Here is a 24,171-nt window from a genome sequence, read left to right as displayed (position 1 = left end):
AAAAAAAAAAAAAAAAGGCTATTGGAGAGAAACTAAATGAATTCTCTGAATTGGTGTTCACTGGGGAAATTCTGGATTCAGTCTTTGTCAGATCCTTAAAAACTGCAGTTACTGTAGAAGAGGTATGGAAGAAATTAAGAGAAGGAATGTAACAAATCCCCAGGACTATATGGCATTCACCCAATGTTCTGAAGCTCAGTTTCTAATGGCTGTACATAATCTCAAGCTTAAAAGTTGCCTTAGTAGCCAAGTACCAGATAGTAGTAAATGTGACACCAATTTAAAATTTAAAAAATCTGGAAAGATGCAGAGAGCTATAGGATAGTAAGCCTTAAGTCATTTTTCAGGCAATAAAACAAAACCCAAAATAATGAATAGTAAGAGTGGATATCAGATTAAAGATGATGGYAGAGTCAACATGTCATTCTTTTCTAAGGGAAGTCTTATCTTGCAAACTTACTGCAATTATTTGAAGGAGTGAGTGATACGGTTGATATTATTTACTGGGATTTCCAAAGGACTTTCAACAAAATTCCCTGACAAAAGTCAAAAAAAAAAACTGCGATGCCATGGTATTAAGTAGAACTCCTGACATGGATAAAAAAAAAAAGAAACCCAAAGCTGGAATGTATCATGAGAAGCACTTTCAAGGTAAGTGACATACCTGTACAATTTGCAAAAAGCTACAAGGAAGATGAATTTTGTGTGAGAAGTACATAAATGAGCTACTGGAATAAAGAACCTATCACACAAAGGGAAGATGGAAGAACTTTAACTATTGATTCTAAAAAAGTAACTCTGAGAAGGTTGTGCATTGCAAATATAGTAAGATAATCACAACTAGTTTTTCAGTAAGAATAAAGGAGGTAGAAAAATGTTTTTCCTTAAGAGCACAATTGGTTTATGCAAAGAACGCATGACTAGCCTGCATGGAACTCAACTCTGTGTCAGAAACCCTCTTCCAGTTTTCTGAGTTTTTACCCTCTTACTGCTGTAATCTTAGCAATTTTAACCACCTTTTTAAGTACAATAAGGGTTACACAAGTATAGTTAGTTGTACTAAAAGAAGTATTCTTAAGTAGCTGCAGAAATAAGACTGTATGAAAAGGTAAGTTTTTACATCCTATATGTAAAAATGTGCATCATTCCAAAAAACAGTAAGAGTAAATTGAGATTTGAAGGCTGTGGGGAATCAAGTGTTTCTCGTTCCTGACATTATAGTGCTTTTGCCATCAACTGTAATATCACATATTATTTTAATGTATTTTTTTTAAGCACCAGACATGTTCTATCATGGATAACTTTCGTATCTGCTATAAGCAAAAAATAAGATTTTGAGCTCACTGTCTCAAATCCATATGGAAACTACAACCACCTTGGTAAGGAAGGTTGACCTCCAAAGGTCAGCCTAACACTGGATTAATTGATTCTTGCTTGTAGAGGGCAGGGTGAAAGTGGGAAATTAATACTCCAACACCACCAAAAGAGATGTGATGGCCTCCTCTGCAAGAATTTCAAGAACTACAATACCTTGAAGGACTGCAGCAAAAGCCACAGAATAGCTCCAGTTACTAATAGTGTATCACTTGATGGGGATTTATTTTCTTTAAATGGCTGAAGCACTTCAAAAGTTTCATCAGTCAAATATAGTAATGAATACACTTATGCTATGAACTGAGAAATAGGTATGGGAGAGGGKGAAATTTATATGACATATTATGCAACTTTCAGTATACAATTTTAAAGTACATCTGATATCTTTACTTCTGAATATGAGTAAATTAATGGAGTAGAAATTACTGATCTTTGCCTGTAGAGACCTAAAATTCTGCAGAAATGTTACATATCTTTACCATATGATTAAACATAAAACCTATGAGGCAAAACAGAATACATCTTTCAGAGAGGACAACTCTAATGTAAAATGCTAATTGATACAGAAGCAACTACTATATTACCATTCAAGCTAGCATTGACTCAATAAATAAATAAATTTATTATATAAATAAATATAAATCCCATTTTCAGAGTTGTTTTATCTCTTTATCAGTTGTTTTATCAGTTTGTTCATCTATAAAATTAAACTTTCAACTGAAATTGGCTAAAGTTACCAGGAAAATAAAGATCAGAAAAGTGCCTCCAAAATGCAAAAGAGCGTTAGGAAACTAACGCAACAGCAAGTTGGTAATATTTTCGAAAGCCTTTTAAGCACATATAGGAATTTTATTAGGTTCTATGAGTTGCTGTTTTCTCTAGCTCTAGCTCTCCATACATAAAACAGAGGTACTCATCTCTCTAAGTCAGTATTATGGGTACCTGCTAAATGATACCTTTGAAGGATAATACACAAGCAAGATGAGAAGACTAATTTCTAATGTTTCTGGCTGGGCTCCTGGTGGCCAGCTTATAGACAGTGAAAGAGTACAGGCATTGCTATCAGCCAAGAATTACAGCACTAAGAGTATGAAAATGAAACCATCCATAAACAAATACAATGCACTTCACAAGTTTCTATTAGGCAAGCTAACAATGTTAAAAAAAAGAAGTTAAAAGCAGTTTGTTTGCAAACAAAATTTTGTGTTCATGTCCTTTCATTCTAAATGTTTATACGTTTCCACTAAGAGATAGCAGGTCAACATCAAAGCTTTTGTAATACTGGAAAAATGTCAGAGTAGCTAATAATAGATCTGAAGATGAAACTCAGATTTGATACTCGCAGTATTTGTTTTTATAAACTGTTCCAATTCAGTGTTTATTCCCTATCACTCCACAACATCTAGCCTGATTAAAATATGCACTTTTCTATCTTGCTATATATTTTCCTTCTCTCTAGAGAGCTTGGCATTTCTCCTTTTGTAACCACTTATTCCCAAAAATCTTACTCCATACTTTTAAACTATTCTAGAACAATATTCTTTTACTATTAAAAAAAAAAAAAAAAAAAATCACCAAACCCCCCCCCCCCCCCCCCCCCCCAACAACCTTTATTGACTATCCAGGATAGTTGAACCTCAGCTACAAAAGCAAGAAAATTTAAAGACTGCTTTATGAAGACAAAATATATATATATTTTTATAATCTACATGGCTTCATCATTTTGGCTAACTAGGTCACATGAGAACCCTGATTTGTTCAATTAAATATATATATATATTTTTATAATCTACATGGCTTCATCATTTTGGCTAACTAGGTCACATGAGAACCCTGATTTGTTCAATTAAAAGTTCAATAGCTGAAACAAGTCTGAAAAGGTCATGTTTAAAAGGCATAAAACATTAATCTCAATTTCTATGCAGCTTGTTCTACTCCTAGAAGCTGTAACAGCAGAGAAAAATTAAGCAATTCTCTGACCTTTCTGTGATAAAAATCTATACAATTATTTAATCAAAACCTAAAAGGTTACCAATTATTTTTCTAAAATGCTCATCTTCCTCAGACTGCACGGGGAAGTTAGCTTGTGGAAATTCCTTGCACACCTTTAGTAAGGCTTCACTGCTGTAATAAATCTACTAATTTATTGTCTTTGCTAGGGGAGGAGGAGGACTTGAGGAGAAACAAGGAAGGGAAAGTGAGAGACAGAGACAGACTGAGCAAACAAGTGTATGAGCAKGTACTCATGCATTCAAGAGAGAAACACTAGTTAATACCCTGAACAATCCCAATTTGTTAAGCAATAAGAGCCAATACCAGGCCTCAGAGTATCTGCTAAAATCAGCAGCAGGCCAGGCCTGTGCTTCCYGTAAGGGTTTGGAATTAATATTTCTCAGTTAACTAATGTTCCAGAGATGTCAGCTTTTTTTTCTTGATATGGTTTGAGTGATATAGTAAAGATCCAGAATGAAGGTTTTGAAAAACAGACTTCAGTTCAAAATGCAAAGTTATCTATATCTTTTATTACTTCTGTGCAAGTTGCATAGCAGAAATAAATATGCACACATAGAAGTATTTCTTTTGAATTATACAGATTTCCATCTTTCAAATCTTGAATTTAAATTATTTAATAAAATTATTCCCAAATACTTCATTGAGAGAAACCTTAAAAGAGAGTTCTCCATTAATTTTGATACTAATAAGAAAAAAATTAAAAATACATTGCACTAAGAGGAAGCTGTTACAAACAGCAAGACTAAAGACACTCTTATTAGCTTGCAATCAACTGACCAAGTTCTAGGCTGTTATGAAATGAATTATGAAGTGTGCAGACAGCATGTAGGCCATGGCTCATTTGAGTTCAACAAGCTCTCTAACTTCTAGTTGGTGATTTCACTTCATTTGCACTTCAAGTTCAGTATCTTATTTTCCAGTTGCCAAATCATCTTCTGTACTGTCACTTGTATAATCCTGCTAGGGCTGTGATCCCTGTTTTGGGAATCACTGCCTTAATGTCTCCACTTATCGGCATTCTCAGGTGATCTTTACTGATAAATAAACAACCCTACTGTAAACATTTACCTTTTGGATTTTGCCAACCAGACAGAAAACACAGTYAGAACTCTTAAGTATTCCTTCAGTCACTAAGCACATTATCAAAGACTTGCTTAATGAATGTCTAGTAGGTGTCCATAAGAAATCACCTATACTTCAAGTTCCTTTTAGTTTCAAACAGTTTCCTAAAAATGATATCACTTGTCTCTTCTTAAGGTATGAACAGTGATTGCTCTGGCTATTTCAGTGAAAAGTTCCTTTATCAAGCAGCTCTTTCAGAGGCAGAAGTACTTGGTGCCACCTCAGCCTGAGGAATCCTAAAAACATGTATTTGCTCCTCTAATCCTGACACTCTGCYAGTGCTCCACTGAAGGAGGATTATTTAAATTAAAATAGTTCCACAGTTTGCATATTTTAATATTACTTCTATGTTTTAATACTTTCTGTGGCTTCCTACATCCATCCATGTTACATAYTTTTTATTCTGGATGATAATTGTTCCATTTTATCCTCTGTGAAAAGGAAATTATTGCTGAAAATTCTAGACCAAGACTCTATTATTGCAATATTTCCAAGCCTCTGAATTTACATTTTCACATTGGGAAATATTTCTTTTTATACACAGATAAGTAAAAAATTTTTTATTCAAAAATAAATTGGCTTCTTTCTATAGCTTTTCCYCATGATATCCAGAGTTAACTGTTTTGCATTACAGTCTATTAGYCTAACTACTATTAGAAAGAAAAAACACCCTTTATTCGGATATATAGCAATACCATAYCAGTCATTGGTTTCTTGAAGGTTTGTACTAAATCAAAACAGTTGAAAYTTTGCTGATATTTTCATTATTGTATGACAGAAATATCTTTCATAATTTTTTCCCCTATTTTCAATTCACCTTGCTTACCACCTACATCCTCCGACTCATCTGACAGTCTCAAAAATCCTCAAAAACTAATAACACAAGTTCAGAATCTTCTGAATACTCTTTTCCCATGTGTTTTGAATACGTAAAACATTTCTAAATTACAAAAATGTTTTAGAAAATAATTTGCTTTCGATTTTTTTCATACATTAAATTTTAGATCAGTATTTTTCTCTGGATGCAAACTAGAGCTGTTAAGTGAATCCARTTCTTATAGCATTATCAGTGTTTTGGAATTCCATGAATAATTTTTCTACYAGAAAAAATTATTTGTGTTCAAGCTCTGAACACACACACACACTTTGAGAAAATGGAAGGTACAAATCAGGTCATTTATATAGCAGATTAAAGCCTTTTGTTTCAATTTRCCTGATTAGCTCCTTGATAATCATGTCTATAAAGGTAACTTTCATATATAATAGAAGTATTTGATATATTTTCTAAAGCACAAACAAATGCTCCATTTAAGAAATGAAAATAAAGATTTATAATTTCTTTGAGGCCTTCAATTTGCCTCCAATATTATTAAAAGTGTACTCCAAGGTTGCTACAGCATTTCACTTGCATTTCCAAGAYACATAACACCACTACATAGCTCAACTTCAACAGATTTACTTTCCCAATGTAAAACATTAGTGACATCACATTCTTTCATATTTKCTATGTCAACATATCATCAAATCCAATTATGGTATATCCCTTACAGCTGTAAAGTAATTTCACCTCAACATTTCTRTGGTCATGTGTCTCAATTAATGCTTCGTCCATTCGATTTTTATCTCTGTTTTAAAGTTAGTTAAAGGGTGTACATCAACCCTGCATGTTTGGTAGTGATGATATAACCTGTCAGCTAGAGAGAACATCCACAAAGTAATTTGTCATCACTCATTTCCTGAAATAATCTATAGCTGTCAGGGACTTCTGGATACTGACAGAAGTTGTTGCAACAGCCAGCTCTGAACATCCTGCATTACTGAAGCAGGTGCTTTTGGGGTTTGCGCTACCTCTGGACCCCCCATCACACCAGGATGAAAGTTAACCTTCCCACCCTCGAGCATGGAACTGCTGTGAACGCGACAGCACCCACTGCTAACCGCAACAGGGAACTGGTAACACCTCTAAAAGCAAGAGCCTTTGCAAGCCTAAAGCTTGGCTGGAGAGTCAGACTTTTGATACCGAGTTGGCACACATTTACTTTCTCTGTGCTAGACACAGAGAGGGGCTTACATATGGGTTAATAGGTTGTACTAAAACTGAGTTAATCTCAGTACTAAAACTTGGTGACTCTCAGATCATTGTTTCAACAAAAAAAAAAAAAAGTCCTTTCCATACGTCATTACCTAGGAGCAATTGTGTTCTTTGCAGATCTGCAGCTGTAAGAAAACTCGACACATAACATACGTGATCTGTATGATCTGTTTGTTAGCTATCTATCAAACGGTGATGAGCAGGAACTCAGGACAATATCCCCGTCTTTGAGGGAAGAAAATGCTTTGAAGCTGTTTAAGACAAGATGGCTAGAAGTGGTTAAATCACCTTGCAAACTGTTTTATTCTACATAATACTTTATCCACATTAATAGATGAGGATGTTGCTTGCAGTGATCTTATATAATAATTCTAGCTGTTTATTTTCCAAAAGAGAAAGCAGCAATTCTCTCACTACCTAGGATTAAGAATTGCAAATCGTACTTATTTATGGGGTAAAGGGATAGTGTAGTGSTTATCATATCTGCTTTACATGCTGAAGGTTTTGGGTTCAAACCCCAGTRGAACCAGYACTGGGAAATCTTTGGGAGGCTGGACTAGATGGTCTCCAAAGGTCCCTCCAACCTTACTGATTCTGTGATTATCTGTTATACATGCCTGCTAATAATAGAGCTTGCAAAAATCAACTGAACATTATAAATGCTTTTTCTTCCAATCAATCAGCTTTATGAAAGCATATATCCACTTATTTATTAAATCATATATACTCTCAATTAAAGAAACATTCTACTAACACTAAAGCCAGGCTTGCTATGTTACATTTTACCTTGATAACATGCTTGTATGATCTCTTCAAGCTAMGTTTCAACAGTTACTCAAATGATTTTTTATCAAAAGTAGTCAGAATTTACTCTGGGAAAAAATGGGGTTTATACCACCAGGAAAAAAAAAATGAGAAGTTGTATATCCTCCTGTCTCCACTTCCGCAGTTCCCCAAATAGCACAAAGATACCCATATTTTATTCCTCCACTCTTAATTGTCCAAATCCAGACAATCCTATTTGCAAAGTTCTCCTCACTGTTTTCCTACAATACTGTAAAGAAGCTTTATTGACTTTTGAACAGAGTTCTAAAACACAAAATAGACTTTACTGAATAAAGAAGATGGAGCAGGGTTAAAAAAAGTAAAATAAAATAAATAAAAAATCCTACACAAATTGGCTTACCTTTCACTACTCTACAGATCACAGCAAACTAAAGAAACAGGCACACTGACAGAGACTAGAGTGAAAAGATAGAAAAAGGTATATTGGAATAGATTTGAAATGGGTAGGAAAAGAACCAAGTGAAGCCACATATGCAGAATTCAAATAAATTGAGAAAACTAGTGGTTCAGTAAGGTATATTTCTACCAGGTGCAGATACTTGCACCAGTCTTTAACTACATGTACAAAATTAAATTCAAACTACTGAAAAGCATTTGTAAAAGCATACACCAGTCAAGGTAATAATCCTTCCTATTTTCAGTTTTTAGTATATTACATATCTTACCAGACTTCAATTTAACATACTAGCACCATAAAAGTAGAAAGGCAGCTTTAACAGAGAACAAGAAATGATTTTTTATATATATATGTACACACACACACGTACACACACACACGTACACACACACACGTACACACACACACGTACACACACACACGTACACACACACACGTACACACACAAAAAAACTAAAGAACTCCAGGTCAGGAAGAATATGACAGGTTGTCACAACAGACAGTGACATTATTGAAGCTTTATCAATCTGTACAATATTGTAATTTATAAACATAAATATTTGCTGGGTATTTTGCTTCAGTATAAGCCACTACAGCTATTCATATAACTGTAGTCTAAGGGAATTCTAAAACGATTTAAAATCACTTAAATGTAGTAATCATTAGAAAATAAAAGAACAAAGCTAATCAATTTTATTTTTTATTCTTTTCATGTAAGTAATAATTTCAACACTTTTAGATATATTTYAGAAAATGTGTGAAAATCCTTTCAACATTGGAAATCACAGATCAAATGTGCTTCTACAATCTTATCATGACAATGCAATTTCCATATACAATTACATAAGAAAAACAATTTCTGATTAAACTCAAAATGTAAAATAGTCAATGTTTTAGAAACGCAGTTTGATTGTTGATTTGTTGATTGTTGATGTGAAAACTCCACATGCATTGGAAACAAGGCAGTTCAATTTTTTGACAAGCAGAACACCTTCTCAGGCAAAATGGCTTATTTTTAGAAAGTTTTTCTGAATACAAAGGATGCTGGAGTGCTAACTCTTTTTGCTTCCAGCTGAGAMAATTTGCTGCTACTGCAGACATGGATACTGTTTGTGTCATCACCTATATGCCATATCSTTTCTGCTACCTGAATACCAAACATTGTTTTAATGAGGAACAAAATTTTGCAAAACCATGGATCAAAAATACTTCTGATATTTTCTAGTTACAAAATATTGAAAAAAATCAAGTCTTCTTCATAGAACAGCAAAAAGGAAAAAAGGGCTCTAACACTTTCACAGGCTTTGAAAAACTGCTTACCCTTTATTCCTCTCTAATCAAAATGCTTACATTTTTGCCTGTAACCAGAGGCTCTTCMAAATTTTGAACAAGAACAGGCAAGAATCTTTCCAACAAACCTTTTTCATGTCCTATTTATTTCTTTGATTTTTTTTTTGAATTAAGATTCTATCATTACTCACATAAATCATAAAAGTAGATAATTTGCAGGTAAAAAGAGAACTGCATACCTTGTAATGGATAAGGAGACCATAAACCCAAATATTTTTCTTTTTCACTTCCCTTGCAAATTTCTTGATTCTAGTTAGTTCTTCCATCCCAACGCTGAAAGAAATATTTTCCGAACTATTCAAGTGCAYCTGCAAAGGAACAAAGATGCAAAAAAATCCACATTTTCAAAATGAATTATTTTAGACTGCCAAAATTTAGTATTTTGTAYCATTGTTAAGCACACACAAAAATACAGGCTAACAAAGATTTTTCCTAATTGGCTTCTGACTGCATATTAAAAATGTTTAATTAAATCAGAAAAACAACAAGTTATTTTCTAAGCTTTAAAGTAACTTCCACGGRATATTTTCAGTAGTAGGAAATTAGAGAAATAGATGTTTAAGTACCTTGAAGGTTTTCAAAATGGAATTCAATTCATTAAGAATCTATTTTTATTTACCACCTTTTTAGTTGCTTCAGTTGCATTCATATCAACRTAACACTTCAACTTTTAAAAGCAGCAACTACTTCAAAACAATATGACTAGCTCTTGCAGCAGGGAAAGGGGAGTCTCACTCACCCAGCCGGGTTGCTGCACAAACCTAGCTGGTCCCACAGACCTSAGCTAGTATTTCTGGGGAGATAACTGGTTCACCTGGATCAAGGCTCTCTCAACTCTTTCCCAGAACTTAAGTGTTCTACTATTTTCCTCAGTTTACATTGCAAAGTTCCTATTAACCATGAAAATCAAGATTAAGGATGATTATTTATACATATAAAGTTCAAGCATCTATTAATAACAGGAGAATCTAGAACCATAAATCTTCTTAAAAGAAAGAAAAGTATTTTTCTGGTTGAAAGATTCCAACCATATAAAATTTATCAGTCAGTGCTATWGAGAGGTGGAAGTAGATAGCTAACCTCAGAGATCCACATATTCCAAAAATGTTTTAAGTTCCTGTTATAACTTACGTTCAATTTATCCTGACACATGATAGGTGTTTACTCATTTCCTTTAAACTATTTTTTATAAAATCACTTTACTTTCTAAGTACACATTTACAAAAACAAAAGTTTTGTGGAACTATTCACCAGCAACTTATTTTATTAAAGGTGCTTTTTCCAAAAAAAAAAAATAAAAAAAATAAAACGATAGCAAAGTATTGCATATTTACAGCTATTTACAAGAAATTTTAAACCTACTGTTTTGAAAGAAAACGATCTAACACTTATTTATATTGCCCTTTTCCATAGCATTAGTAAGAGATTTTCCTCAAACTTGCTTTGGCCTGAAGTGCAAATAAATACTGGCAATTACAGAGATGAAGTATTAGAATTCCTTTCTCTCCAATCCTAACTAATTTTAGCAAAAACAAAATGACCCCACTGGTTCAGTAAGACACTTGCATTTACAAATGTATACAAATTGCTCAGAAAGGTATCAAGAATAAGAGTCTTCCAGTTTTAGCAAGGTTGGACATGATATTGGTTCGATGCAGGTAAGAGGTAAAACGATTGCATGAAGTTTACCTCTACGCCTCCCTGTTTCTCTTGTAATTTTAACCTGTCCTAAAGGCCAGACAGACAGCCTTTGCACCTGTTTCTTCATCTACTGCAATTCATGGAGGCAATATGCACAGAAATAATTATATCCAGTGCTGACCATCCTTATACTGGGATAATTCGGCTGGTTAACATGCTGGTCAAATTGCTAATCTGGTGCCTTAATAATACTTGTTATTCTTACAAATCAAGTAAGTTGAAAATCGGAACGAAAAATAAAATCAACTCTCTCAATTATCAGATCGCTATGAAAAAGTCACAAGTTCTGAAATCAGAGACTAGAAAAGAACTTTCTTATTACACAAAAGTATAAATTAGACAAGGCTGTAGGCTAAAGACAAAATGTTACTGACTATAAAGTTAGAATGGAGCAGTTAGCTGCTTTCTTCATCTATCCTTTCAGTTCTTCACTACCAGGAGCAGGGTTTACTTTTGAGAGGAGAAAGAAATAATGTTTCCCATTCAACTTGAACCTAAAACATACGCATAAAAACATCATATTACCTAAAATTGAGTCATGTTGGTTTAAGAACYGTTAAAGGTGCCCTTCTACATCAAAAGGGAAGTGAATTTTCTCTAACAATGCATTCAGGCTTTATGTTAAATGAGATATTTAACAAGAAGTAAAGCTGAGGAGAATCCCAYTCAAATGTTATTTAAGAGAACACTCAACATTCAATGTAATTAAAGACTGTTAAAAGAAGTTTCCATCCCCCAGCCATATCATCTGTAAAGAGTTTTAAGGATTAGAAGTTTAAAGGATTTAAACTGATCCCAGTGATTAATACGAGACAATGATTTGTTTAGATAATTCTTTCAATCATTTAAAACACACTGCCCAGTCCTCTGCCTATTTTTTCCATCTTGTATTTCTAAAAGATAATGCAGTAACTCCATAAAACAAGAATGTGTAGAACAAAGTGCATTTTTGTAGTTCGGGTACTTTTTTGTTTTTTAGAGAGGTATTTTTTACACATGTAAGTTTATCTGTTTTTAAATGTTAGCTTCTTTTTCTACCTTGTTGCAAGATTCTTCTCCCACTGTCTAGGTTAGGGAAATTTTCAATATCTGTTAGGAACAACTGAGGCATGAAATATGTCATTCAGAGTACAGTACAAAAGGGATTAAATGTATCATTTTATTACTGAGGTTGCTTAAAAAGCTGTTTGCTTAAATTATTTGTGCCTTCAGTAGGCTGCACAAACAAGCAGGCTTTCTTTAAAGATAATGCTGGATTCTATGATGAATTCAAAATCTAGGTATCTTAGGGAAAAATCTCTAAGTATCACAGCAAGTCTGTATAYAAAGTCAGAGATATTTACAATTGCAATTAGTTAAACAAAGGTCTCATATTCCATGTGTCATAGGAAACAAAAAATCACAGTCCATAGTAAAGATTACTTATGAATCTAGAAAAAAAAAWGTTTAACATTACAGTATTACGTAATTGATTAACAATTCCAACTTTCTCTAAGTTCCTCCAAAATTTAACAGAGAGAGAAATCATTTTTTAAGTTGTTAATGAGGGGCTAATAAAAACATCCTCAGTTCAGAGAAGAATATTCTGCTTTTCCATTAGCCTTATAAATGGGTATCAGAATTAGAAGCCTATCATTACTCTCACTTTCAAATACAGAAAGAATTCACTTCTGGTTGAAAATTTAGTAAAATTTAAGCTCCACTCTGAATTTCCACATAAATATGGTCAAGATGACATACTAGAAATAAAGTGATAAATATGTCCATGTGCGTAGATTCATATTCTCCCAGGACTTGAGACAACAACATATATGAGATGAGGATATCAACTTTTTCATTTGTAAAGCAATAATCTTCATGATATCTCATTTATTTGTTAAGGAGGTAATAAAATTTCATCACTTACAGAAGCTAAATTTCAGATTAAGACTGAAATTGAGAAGTAAACTCTCAGTTTAATCTTCAGATCATTAGACTTACACTTCAGAAATTATTCAGGATTCTCTTGCTTTAGGTAGAATAACTATTTATCCATTTAGAAATGTTTCAGAAATAGAGTGATTTTAAAATCACAACAGATTATGATGTATCATGACTAGACAGCATAAATATAGTTCAGAAGCTTACTCCTTGGTGAGTCATGTGCCATCCATCCTACAGTACAATACATCCYTCACTAACTACGAAGCCAGAAAATAAAATGACAGAACTATGTCATATYAACCAGCACAGAAATTTTCAAATCTATTCATATTTTTTTTCCACAGTTGGAATAAAACAAAACTCATGTACACCTTCAGCTGTCTTCCACATGAGCTACTAAACTATTCTGACAAGAACAGTCAAATAATTAGAATTTCACCTGAAAATACACTTTCAAACTTTTGTCACGTACCAGAATAGATTTTTCAGTCATATGTGTCTTTTAAAATTATATTGCACAGTATTTCAAAGTTCATTTTTAATACTTGAACCAGAAATGCAATAATATTTTTAAAACTTCAGATAAACCACAAAGCACAGATAAATTAAAGCCACATAGTTCTCCTTTGCCTAAACATTCCAGCAAAATACATCATTCTGCAGTACCCTGAACAGCGCTGGGCACAACAACAAAGCAGGAGCTAACAGTTCAATATGGTTAGCCACAATGAATATTTTAATGAAAAGCATAACTAATAAGCTTTTTGCTAGTGTTGGTTTATTCCCTGATAGGTTGTAATACATTTGCTGCAATGCAATGACACCTTTTGCAATCTAATTTAGAGTTCAAGATTACCATTTTACTCAGAGTTAGCAGTGTCTCTTGAAATAGTTTGAARTCTAACATTTAACAACATTTTATTAGATGTTTACTGTAGTAATTTATAGGAGTTAACCTACCAAAATAAGAATAACTGGATAGAAGAGAGGAATATTTGATTTTTCCAACGTATCTACTAGTAGCTGGGTTTCTTGAAATGCAGATTGTTTATCCTAAATGAAAACAAATGTTTAAAATTACTAAAATCATCAAACAGTTATTTCATAAAAATGGAATACAAAGGTCTTTTATTTACTAAACAAAGATACAGTACGTTTTTTATGCTTGTAACATTTTTGTTTGGTAAAGTTATGGATATACAGAAAAGCTTTGACATTAATAATAATATTTTTAGGAAGGATATAACGTCTTTTAAGGCCCTTCATCGATCTCAAATAAGGTTCAGTTAAAACCTTCCTGTTCCATTGCAGGGACCCAAATATGGGTTGCTGGGCATGCATCCATCCAAAATAGTAAATACTAATTTAAATCACAGTAGCAATGCAGAGTTTGATGACCACACATAGGATATACCTGTTCAATTCACTTCTCTGCAATATCTGCGAAAGGAAATTTTAAGCTATGCTCAGTTGCTTTCCTGTTGTATTTCTCAAGAATTTCATGTTTGCTTTAACAAGACACCTATGACTGGAGGAAGCATAAAAAACAAGAGAGAAAATATGGACTGCTATCTCAAAGATCTAGTTTTGTGCCTATCAGAAATATCAAACCTGAAGTGGATATACCAAGAGGTTAGAATTAGGAAACAACCTATTACTCAAACATGTACCATTTACCATTACTATTACACTTTTGTTTAGTTTTCAAAACTGAAAGCATGAATCCTTATTACTTACGTGTATGTAAATAAAATTGTAGCACTGCCCTGAGAATATGTTCTGTAGATGATTATCATTTTTACATAGAGAAATTGATATAGCTTCAACCTGATGAAAAAAAGAAAAAAAAGCTTCACAACTTCACAAATCAACTTTAGTATTCATTATCTGCTAAAYGTTTCACCATTACGGTGGAGTTGTTCATTCACATGCTAAAAGTGTAGGTAGTATTTCTAATATGCAAACTAAAAATCCTGCTCAAATTTAAGGGATGCAACAGTGAAGCATCAAGTCCAACRCTCTGCGGACACCTCTGCAAGTTTTTGCTTCAGCATATTGAGAGGGAGCCATTCCGAACAGGCGCTCCTCACCTGAGGGAGCCTTCGAGGCACCAGACCCACTGCCTGCCTCAACATGTTCAACCGTTCYCTGAAAGGAAAAGACTGTTTATAGGGTCAAAACAATCTAAAAGGTTTCAGCGTCTAATTCTCAGTAAATCCCTCCAATGTTCAATAAATACAGAAATGGTCTTCATACAATTAAAACCAAATAAGTACTCAATGGAATTCCAGTTGCTTAGGTATTCTGGAATTCTGTATGCACCAAGCAATACTTAGAATTTCTTCAATAAATACTATAAAATASTATCTTAATGACAATCATTTATTTTGCAACCTTTAACCATAACACCAGATAAGAAATAATCYTATCTTGTTTAAAATAAAGATTCTACTATATCATCAGCTTCARGCTTGCCTTGAGTAAAATGGCCAATCAGATATTGGAAGGGGAATTTGTTCMCTTAGAAGAAGATAGCATTTTAAAGTCAATAAAAATATTTGGAAAAGACAAAAATTTCATGTTGATGCTGTTTAGCCAGCAAACCTCCCTGTTGCACAGTCCAGAACATATCTTACATGCTAAAGCAAACAAAGAATACATATACTCTGTTCTCTCAAATGTCACTTAACTCACAATCCAACAGAAGTACCAAATACGTATCTAAAAAAGGCTTTGCACTATTATCTAAAATTGTACTGCTATTTTTTTTAATACTTGGGCAGCTAACCCGTTTCCAAAGGAATATGATTTATAATTCAAAGTTGAAATTTATGCATTTTAGAACCATTTTGGAGAAAAATTCAATAATGCAGCTATAAAGAGATGTTATTTAATATTTTGAAGAGTAAGAGAAAAGAAAAACACAGAAAGCAAGAATTACTAAAAATACTGAAAAATGCAAYACTCCATGGGTCTTCTGGCTTGAGCTTTCTTTCAAAATCAGAAAACACTATTATCTTCACAACCTTACACATGCTTAAATGAAGAGGAATACACTGCATGCCAGTCTCGTTTCAGAAGTTAAATGAAATATGGTTCAAAKGAGAAGGCCTACATTATTTTTCCCTTGAAAAGTTACAATACATGATGTTTAAGCATTTTTGAACATATAAAAACAAATATAGAATATTAGAGTTTTAATTTGAATGATTCGGTCTGACATTACACTGAGTCTTTATTTTTACAAYTATATTATCCAGCAAAAAGAAGATCAGTTGTCTCTCCTGGAAAAGTAGATACAGCTAGATCTATATTCTAGGAGGGATGTAACACGGATAAAATCATAACAATACATGTGTGCTGTATGCATAAATACACACACCCCTCTTTTGTGTGAGTTGTTCAACATATTAAGRGCTTGGTCCTCAAATCCTAATAAACATGTAACTGTAACGTGTAATTCCTATTAGCTTTCGAAAGAATCCTCCCATAAAAAAATGCAGAGCTCTGCCTATCTTCATGCAAGACTTCAGTGAAACTACTCATGTGCTTAAAACTGAACAAAGGCTAATATTCTGGTTCAGGATATGTGCACTCAGCACCTTGCCAAATTCACCTTTTAATAGTTAGTGTAGACAAAGCTCTTTAGTCTAAATATAAGTAAGTTTAAGCCATTTGGCATCAGCTAAAAGCCTCAATCCAATCTTTTTTCTATTMAAAACAGGATTACTCTGTGATTTTTCTACCTACCTCTCCATCCTTGTATACATACATATACACACACACTCACCCTATAYGCACACGTTCCTCTCACAACATCACGCAAACAAGAACATGAAAGGCTATTTTCATGTTTGAAAAGAAAAGCCTTATTTCACATACCATTGCATACGGACCTTTTTGTAAATTTAAGAAAATTCCTAACTAGTAAATGAATTTACTTTTTAAGAACTGACTACCCAATGCTTCTTTACATCATTTGTGATCTTCTACTACAGCAATATTGGAAAAAATCTCTTCACTGGAGCACACTTCTACAGACAAATTACAAAATTCATAAGCGAACTGTACAGTTACCTTTCAATTTTCATAATTTGAAAGAAAAACTATTAGAGTGAGTAACTTCAAGAGAAATCACTTTTTTAAAATACAGAAGCATGTCTCCAAAGAAGCTCTTAGTAGAGTTACTTATCAATTTACTTGGTAAAAAGTAGATTCCAGAGTAGCTGGGAGAGATCATCCAAAATGTTTTCTAGACAGTGCCTAATCGAAAATAATGAAAGAACAAATGATATCATATGCGTTACCATTTTTATTTCTCTGACAATCCTCCAATATTGACATGCATTCTCTGTCTTTTCCTATCAATATGTACGATCAGTAGTTTCTGTGCAGTTTCYTTAAAGACCCACCAATTATTATCTCTGTATTTCAGTTTCATTTCAACTTTCTTGTCTGTAGTCATTATATTCTAAGAGAGTCTCTGAGTGTTCAAGCTATGGAACACATTTCCAGYGATTATAATCAAATTTAACCCTATTTTGATACTTCTGAATTCTTATTTTCTTCAGATAAGGAGGGAATACCCGTAAGCAATGATCTGACAGTTAATGAAATAGTTTAACTAGTCTCCAAGGCTTTACTCATCTGTATTTTCAATTTACTTGTCACATCCAGTTTTATGAATAACAGAATTAATTCAATTCCCATTTTATGCAATAGGTCAGACTAAGCAATTAAAACCTTGCTAGGAAACAGCATTCAGGAAGCACCAATTCAATAGCAGATTACTCATCGGAAAGCAGACAGGTGAATCACAGTCCTTGCTGCCAAACTGGAATCCTCAATTCATTGTCAATTTGTCTATTTGGCATGTTAATGTCCTATGCAAAAGTGTTTTGTTTTTTTTTTTTTTTTTTTTTTTTTTGATTTTTTGGGTTTTTTTTAACTAAATGAGTAAATGAGTATTAATCAAAGTTAAGAAAAACATCAGTTAATTATAACACTACTTGGGAGAGTTAAAAAATTAGCTAAAAATATTATCTCAGTAAAAAGAATTTGTTACTTAATGATTAAATAGAAAGAACTCAAAGGATTCACAAAATGAATGAGGATGTTTTTGGAGCTCTTCTACAGATCTYACTTGCAGGAATTTTTTAAAGTGTTAAACAATTTTAATAAGCAACAAAGTTATGAAGAAAGAAAACATGGAGCAAAAAAGAAAAGAAAGGTGTTAGAAGTACAGATTCTGACAACTACTGTTAAATAAACTGATTTAATAGACATATCAAAAAAAATCAGTCMCACATCAGTAGGAATCTTTTTACTTGATGCCCTCATTACCTTTTTTGTGGTCATTTTATTTGTGGTTTAATCAAATGCACCAGAGGTCTAAACATCTCACCGAGTCAACAGTAAATTAGTTTTGCAATGAAAATTTGGAAGCACATTGCAGATTTTAATTCTGTGAATTAAGTTTAGTTTTGGCGCCAGCCTGATTCGAGCTTAAGTTTGGCTTCAGAATGTTGGATGCTTAACAAATGCTTAGCTTTTTCTTACTGGCTTGGAGGTGTTTCTCATGGTATTTTTAATGTAGCTATACGCAAATGTAATAATATGTGTAAATCAACACTTAAAAGTAGTAATTTTTTTCCCCTAATATGTGTAAGTGTTATCTTCCTAGTATTTCCAGAATAATTCTTTGAAATATTTGTATTTTTGATATTTGAAATTTTTCAAAAATTATTCAAAAATGTTTGAATATTTGAAATATTTTCACATGAAGAAAAAGGAAAACTAGTGATGTGAAGTGGTATCAGTGAAATGGAAACATACTTCTACTCCACTATACAGCTATTCAGACAAGAAATTCTTATTCAAGTGTTCCAACGTTTTGCACTTGTACATGTAGGTATGCAGCAGATATAAAGCATGATTTCCCCTAGGAAATATAAATCTTGCCATATAAAAACTCTACATATGTCAAATGACATTTCCAGATATAAAACAGCAAAACAGTTAGTTACACAAAAATATTAATTAAGCATAGAAAGCAGAAGATCCATAGGCATGAATAAAACCCATTCAGCTACAAGCCCACACTAAAATCAGTCTTATTTTCCAGAACACTGAGGAAACATTAGGCAAACCAGGAAACCTCTATTTTTGAACAGCTAGTACTGGTCTGTTTCTCCTTAGAGAAATGCAAAGGAGTGACATCGTCACATAAGACACAATTAAGAATTAACCCATTATTAAATGTTGAGCATATTTGGAAAAATGAAGACATATGGTAGTTCCATCAGTAGGAATAAGGAAAAAGGACAAGGTAATTAAATGCCAATGGAAAACTCCATCAGTATTCCACAACAGTGCTATGAATGGCAATTGCTCTAAGTGAAATTTACTTCCATATCTCTGCACATAGACCAATTACTTTGACTTTGCATTTGCAGTTTTGAGGGAATGCAACTTATTTTTTAATTGAAGTCTGAACTAAAGTCTGAACCAAAGTAACTAAAGCATGTCTTCTGTAACAAATTTGCAACAATTCAAACCCTGCCCAAAACAACCTTCTTTCTGCTGTCTTGGATCCACTTTCTCCTCTAATATATATATTTTTAAGAGCATCTCCACACCATGACTGGACAGAAGGTGTTTCTTTCTTGGTAGCTTCCACACCTAGTGTTAATCATGTTAACCTCTTGTAACACTACAGTGACACAGAAGGTCTTAGCTTCTGTAGTCACAATATTTACACCGTTTCTTACGAGTTGTGACAACCAGAAACACTAGATCAATAATACAATTTTAAACCACAGAGCTGTACTTACTTTTATTTGGCTTTTCAGAGATTCATGAAGGAGAAAACCAGCTTGCACTGCATCTTCCTTCATATCAGTAATAATACAAATTTGTTGTGATAGGCTGTCTGCAAATAAGAGGAAAAAAAACACTGAATGTTTCATGAAAGAATCAAACAAAATTACTAATTTGCTGAACATTACTTTATATGCATATACTGCTGTCTCTCAACAGCACCTTTTCAAAAGCTGTAAATTTATTTAACATTTATTTCAAGGGAAGCTGGTACAATTAATACAGAACACAACTCAAACTTTACAATATACTTCATATAGTTACATACAATGTGAAAATATCATAAAAAGGACTGTTTAAAAAGCTTACTTAAACAATGGACAACTACAAAAAAGTATTTGTTCAGGCCCACATTACTGACATTAGATGACAACGAAGAAGGCGATTTCTTGAAATACTCATAGTGCTTATCACTATGATTCAGCATAATTAAACCGAATTCAGGGAATACAGCTGGAATGCTTGTTAATAACTCCCAATAGTTTAATGAATTCTGTTGACTGAAGGTACAGCAAACTGTGCCAAACTTCACTCTTGGTTTTCAGAAGTTTGTGTTTGGGTGAATCAGATACTCAATTCTGGAAAGCCGTAAGATCTCACAGCACATCATGGGCAACTCTAATACTAACAAAATTTTGTTTTTCACAGGATCATTCGAGACTGGAAAGACCTCAGGAGGTCTCTAGTCTAACCTCCTTCTTAAAGCAGGGTTAGCTATGAGGTCAGACCTAGCTGTTCAACCCTTTATGCAGCTGAGTCTTGAAAACCTTTGAGGATGGAAACTGCACAACCTTTCCAGGCAACCTACTTCTTCCATTGCTTGACTATTCTTATGATGAAAGAGTTTTGTTATATTGATTTGGAACTTCACTTGTTCTGATTTTTGTCTTTTGGACAAAAAAAATTTTTTTTTTTTTTGGTCTGGGATGCTAGGAGACTGTCAAAAGCTTTGCTTGAATCTCAACAAGTGGCATGGAATTTCTGGMAATTTTGATGTAAAACCAATTGTTTATACCAGTTACATATTACAGAAATACTGAACATGCTAACTTTACCTTTGATTATGCCTATTCTTCCTCTGCCTCATTGTCTCTGTCCTATTTTTCTTTCCTCTTCACTTGACTGATCCTTTGGTTTATCACTATTACACTACCTACCAATGTCTCTCTCTTGCTTTGGCTTCCCCTTCTATTTATTTTAAATTTATTATTTTCCTGGAAACCTCCTCTTTGCAACACCTGTCTCCCATCTATTCTTGACTTCTCAGCTGTGCCTGACTATGGAGTAAGCCTCTTGACACTGCACCACATTTAACATACTCAGAGCACATTTTCCCATAAAATTAAAAATAGCTAAAAGCCCTTTACACTGCCAAATTGTGTGAGGCCAGACATTGAATTTCTCTATCAGAAAAGCGATAGGAATTTTCTTGAGTAAAGAAATCTGATAAGATTTCAAAACAACTTCCATTAAGCCTCTCTCTGTCTCTCTTCCCCATCCCCTCTTTCTCTTTAATAGAATCCTTAATGCTGTAGCAGGCAGCAAAGCAAACATTTTCTAGTGGGATTCAAGAATACTACAAGAGTTCACAACAGAGGCACCTACAACTAAAGATACTCACACGGGCTCCCAGTAACCAAACAAAGTTTTAGGAAACAATTTAACTGACGTATTTTAGTCTTTCATTTTTGGACAAGATTAATTGTTCCCTAGACTGAACWGATGATCTTGACTAAACCCCCATCAGCTTCAATGAGAGCCATCAGTTACTAGTTTAAGGTATAAATATTTAACGTCATTTAACGTATACTTAGATATGTCCCAACTTTTCAAAATTTTCATAAAAATGAAATTCACTTCATGTTTTCTGCCTGACAGAATTTGAGGAGGTACTTGCTAATTTTATTATTCGTTATTGTTTATACCACTCTGAGCACTTTCTACATGTTTCCACCCCCCATTATTGTTGAACATTAATTTCTTTCATAATCAGTTATATCTTAGTGTTTTTTTCTTTAGACAAGACTTTCCTAACTAAAATGAAAGATTTCCTGACATTAGCTTCTAAAACAATGTAATGTATTGACATACTTTCACATGAAAATTTTGCAACATTGAAAATGACTTGTAATTTATAAGAGATAAAATTTGGTGGACTTGTCTCTCGCTCTCGCCCTCTTTTTATCTGCAAGAAATGACTGTTACATTCCCACATTCTTTTAATAGCGACAATAGTCTAGTGACAATAAAATACTAATTCTCACACACATACACTCTGTATTTATACAGCAACATTAACACGCCTCAGAAATGAAAACTGCAGGTGAGGGGGGAAAATGTCATTAAAAGGTCATGTATTTGAAGTGAGTTTTTCTTTATTACCTAAATCCTTAGCTATCTGAAATGCAGGCTTCCTGATTTCTCTGCCATAGATACATTGGTACTAAGAAAATCTGTAGTTAGAAGACTATATAATGCAGCATGTTAAGTATTTAAGATTATTCTAATCCATCAGGGTAGATAGACTTCAGCCAAATTCCTTTTAAAGTTTAGTAAAAAGATTAAAATATGTGGAGTTACTATGGAATTATCCTAGTTAAATAAATATATTAAGTGTGCTGCCATAATTTGTATAAAGTTTACCCTAAAGAGCATGCTACAAATAAACAGGAATTATATTTTTGTTTGAATAAAGATCATAAATACCATATCCTACAAAACTAATATCAGAACAATAAATGTCTCTGAATGGCATATAGGTGTTAGCCTACAGAAGTATTTTTTTTCTTTTAATTTCACATATAGGATACACTTCCTTGTGTAAATGTATTTACACATCATGGTATTCTTGATCTATTCCTACTTTTTTTTGAAGTGTACCTTATTCATCAAATAGTTATCTGTTCACAAGTCTGCAGTAAATTCAAAATAGTGAATTAATTCATGCCAGTTCTCCCTGACACTTTTAGAATCTCATAACAGAACTGTTTCTATGACTGTAAACAGAAGAAAAATGAAATAACTATTGTCAAGCATCTAACTCATTCATACTTAAGAGAATGAGTTGAAATTGTTATTCATACAACACAGGTAAGCAAAAATATCTAACAATTCTTTGTTTACCCATTCCACATTTCTCTGCAGCCACAAAAACCGAAAGCCAAACTTGACACTGCTCCTGCCAATATTAGCATATAAGAAGGAGGAATTTTTGTGGTAGAAGACAGGAAGAGGGTTATTTTCATCTGACAATAACTATTACAAATAGTACTTCCCCCATCTGTCATTCATTGCTTCATAGTAGAGAACAGCCAGAAGTTAATGAGCACAACATTGCGCCCATGAAAGTACAGCCTACCCTCTTTTTCTGCAAGTAACCCTTTTGCTGTTTGTCCTTTAAGTGTTTTTATAAAGTCACATGGGTTCTTCTTATAACACAAAAGATGGTATTCAGCTCGCAACAGTTATAAACAGAGTTTGCAATGCATTGTAATATATTCAAAGACAACTAYGTCTTTTTGCACCTGCAAAACAGCAAATTTTATATACATGTAGATAAACAAATACTTATTTAGCCAAATATGAGGGCAAAATGTCCAATCTGCATGTGCACACTCATATGAAAAAGCAGTTGTAGAAGGAGAGGCCTTAAAAAAGAGGAAGAAAAAACAGAGAGAGAAAGAGTCAAACTCTTTACAAAGTTCTACTGAGAAGTTACACTTAAAAGTTTACATGTTTGAACTAGAGTTCAAAGATACTTACCCTGAAGGCARCAGTCCTAATGGAAATTTTTTACGATGTTTTGTATTAGCAAGATCTTAACTACATTTCTAGATGAGTCACCCTTATTGTAAAACAATGTTTTCTTACTTCAAGACTATTAAAAATAGGCATGTGCCACCTTGTCTGCATACTCTACAAGTTCATACCTGCTGAAGTAAAGAAAAGCACTAAATATACTGTTTATAAAAACAAACGATGCTAGGATTCTGAGACTTTCATAATAGAGCTGTAAAAGAAAGAATTGAGGAAGTAAGCAAATTAATAAGTTTTAAGAAAACAGTCTCAGCAGACAAATAACTCATTAGTCTTTTTATGAAGAGTTTCTTTGCATTGCGTAGAGTATGAGTGATATATACACACACGTATGCATGTTTGTTTTTCTTACCTATATATGAGTCAAATTYAGCAAGCTGAAATTTATCTGTTAAGTCTCATTAGCTCAGTATTTAAAAATCTATCTGATTCTACAAAACATTTGGGATTTGTTAATTATGTAGAATTACGTTCATAATGTAGCTGAATAAAGAGAGTCTCATAATTACAATCAGATGAAGAATTGAATTTTTTCAAACATCATTTTATTGCCATAATCATTTTTCTTGTATTTAATTTGATTAATTACATAATTGCAATTTAATACATGAAGAAACTACACAAATGCAAGAGTACCTCAGAAATAATAGCAAAGTAA

General features: G+C 33.2%; 1 protein-coding gene across 1 annotated transcript in view; it reads right to left on the bottom strand.

The window, feature by feature from the left end:
• The window catches only part of CRPPA (CDP-L-ribitol pyrophosphorylase A), a 112,419-nt gene that overhangs the window by 43,401 nt on the left and 44,847 nt on the right, over positions 1-24,171 (bottom strand). The window contains exons 5-8 of the mRNA XM_085316349.1: positions 19,652-19,749; positions 14,556-14,645; positions 13,779-13,871; positions 9,374-9,502 (exon numbers count right to left, since the gene is read on the bottom strand). Of these exons, the coding sequence (XP_085172475.1) occupies positions 9,374-9,502; positions 13,779-13,871; positions 14,556-14,645; positions 19,652-19,749 (410 nt within the window). The remainder of the gene's footprint in view (positions 1-9,373; positions 9,503-13,778; positions 13,872-14,555; positions 14,646-19,651; positions 19,750-24,171) is intronic.

This window comes from Rhea americana, unplaced genomic scaffold (genome assembly GCF_003343005.1).
Source record: "Rhea americana isolate MKP2758 unplaced genomic scaffold, rheAme1 scaffold_112, whole genome shotgun sequence".
Classification (NCBI taxonomy): Eukaryota; Metazoa; Chordata; class Aves; order Rheiformes; family Rheidae; genus Rhea; species Rhea americana.
This window is presented reverse-complemented; position numbering and strand designations above follow the sequence as displayed.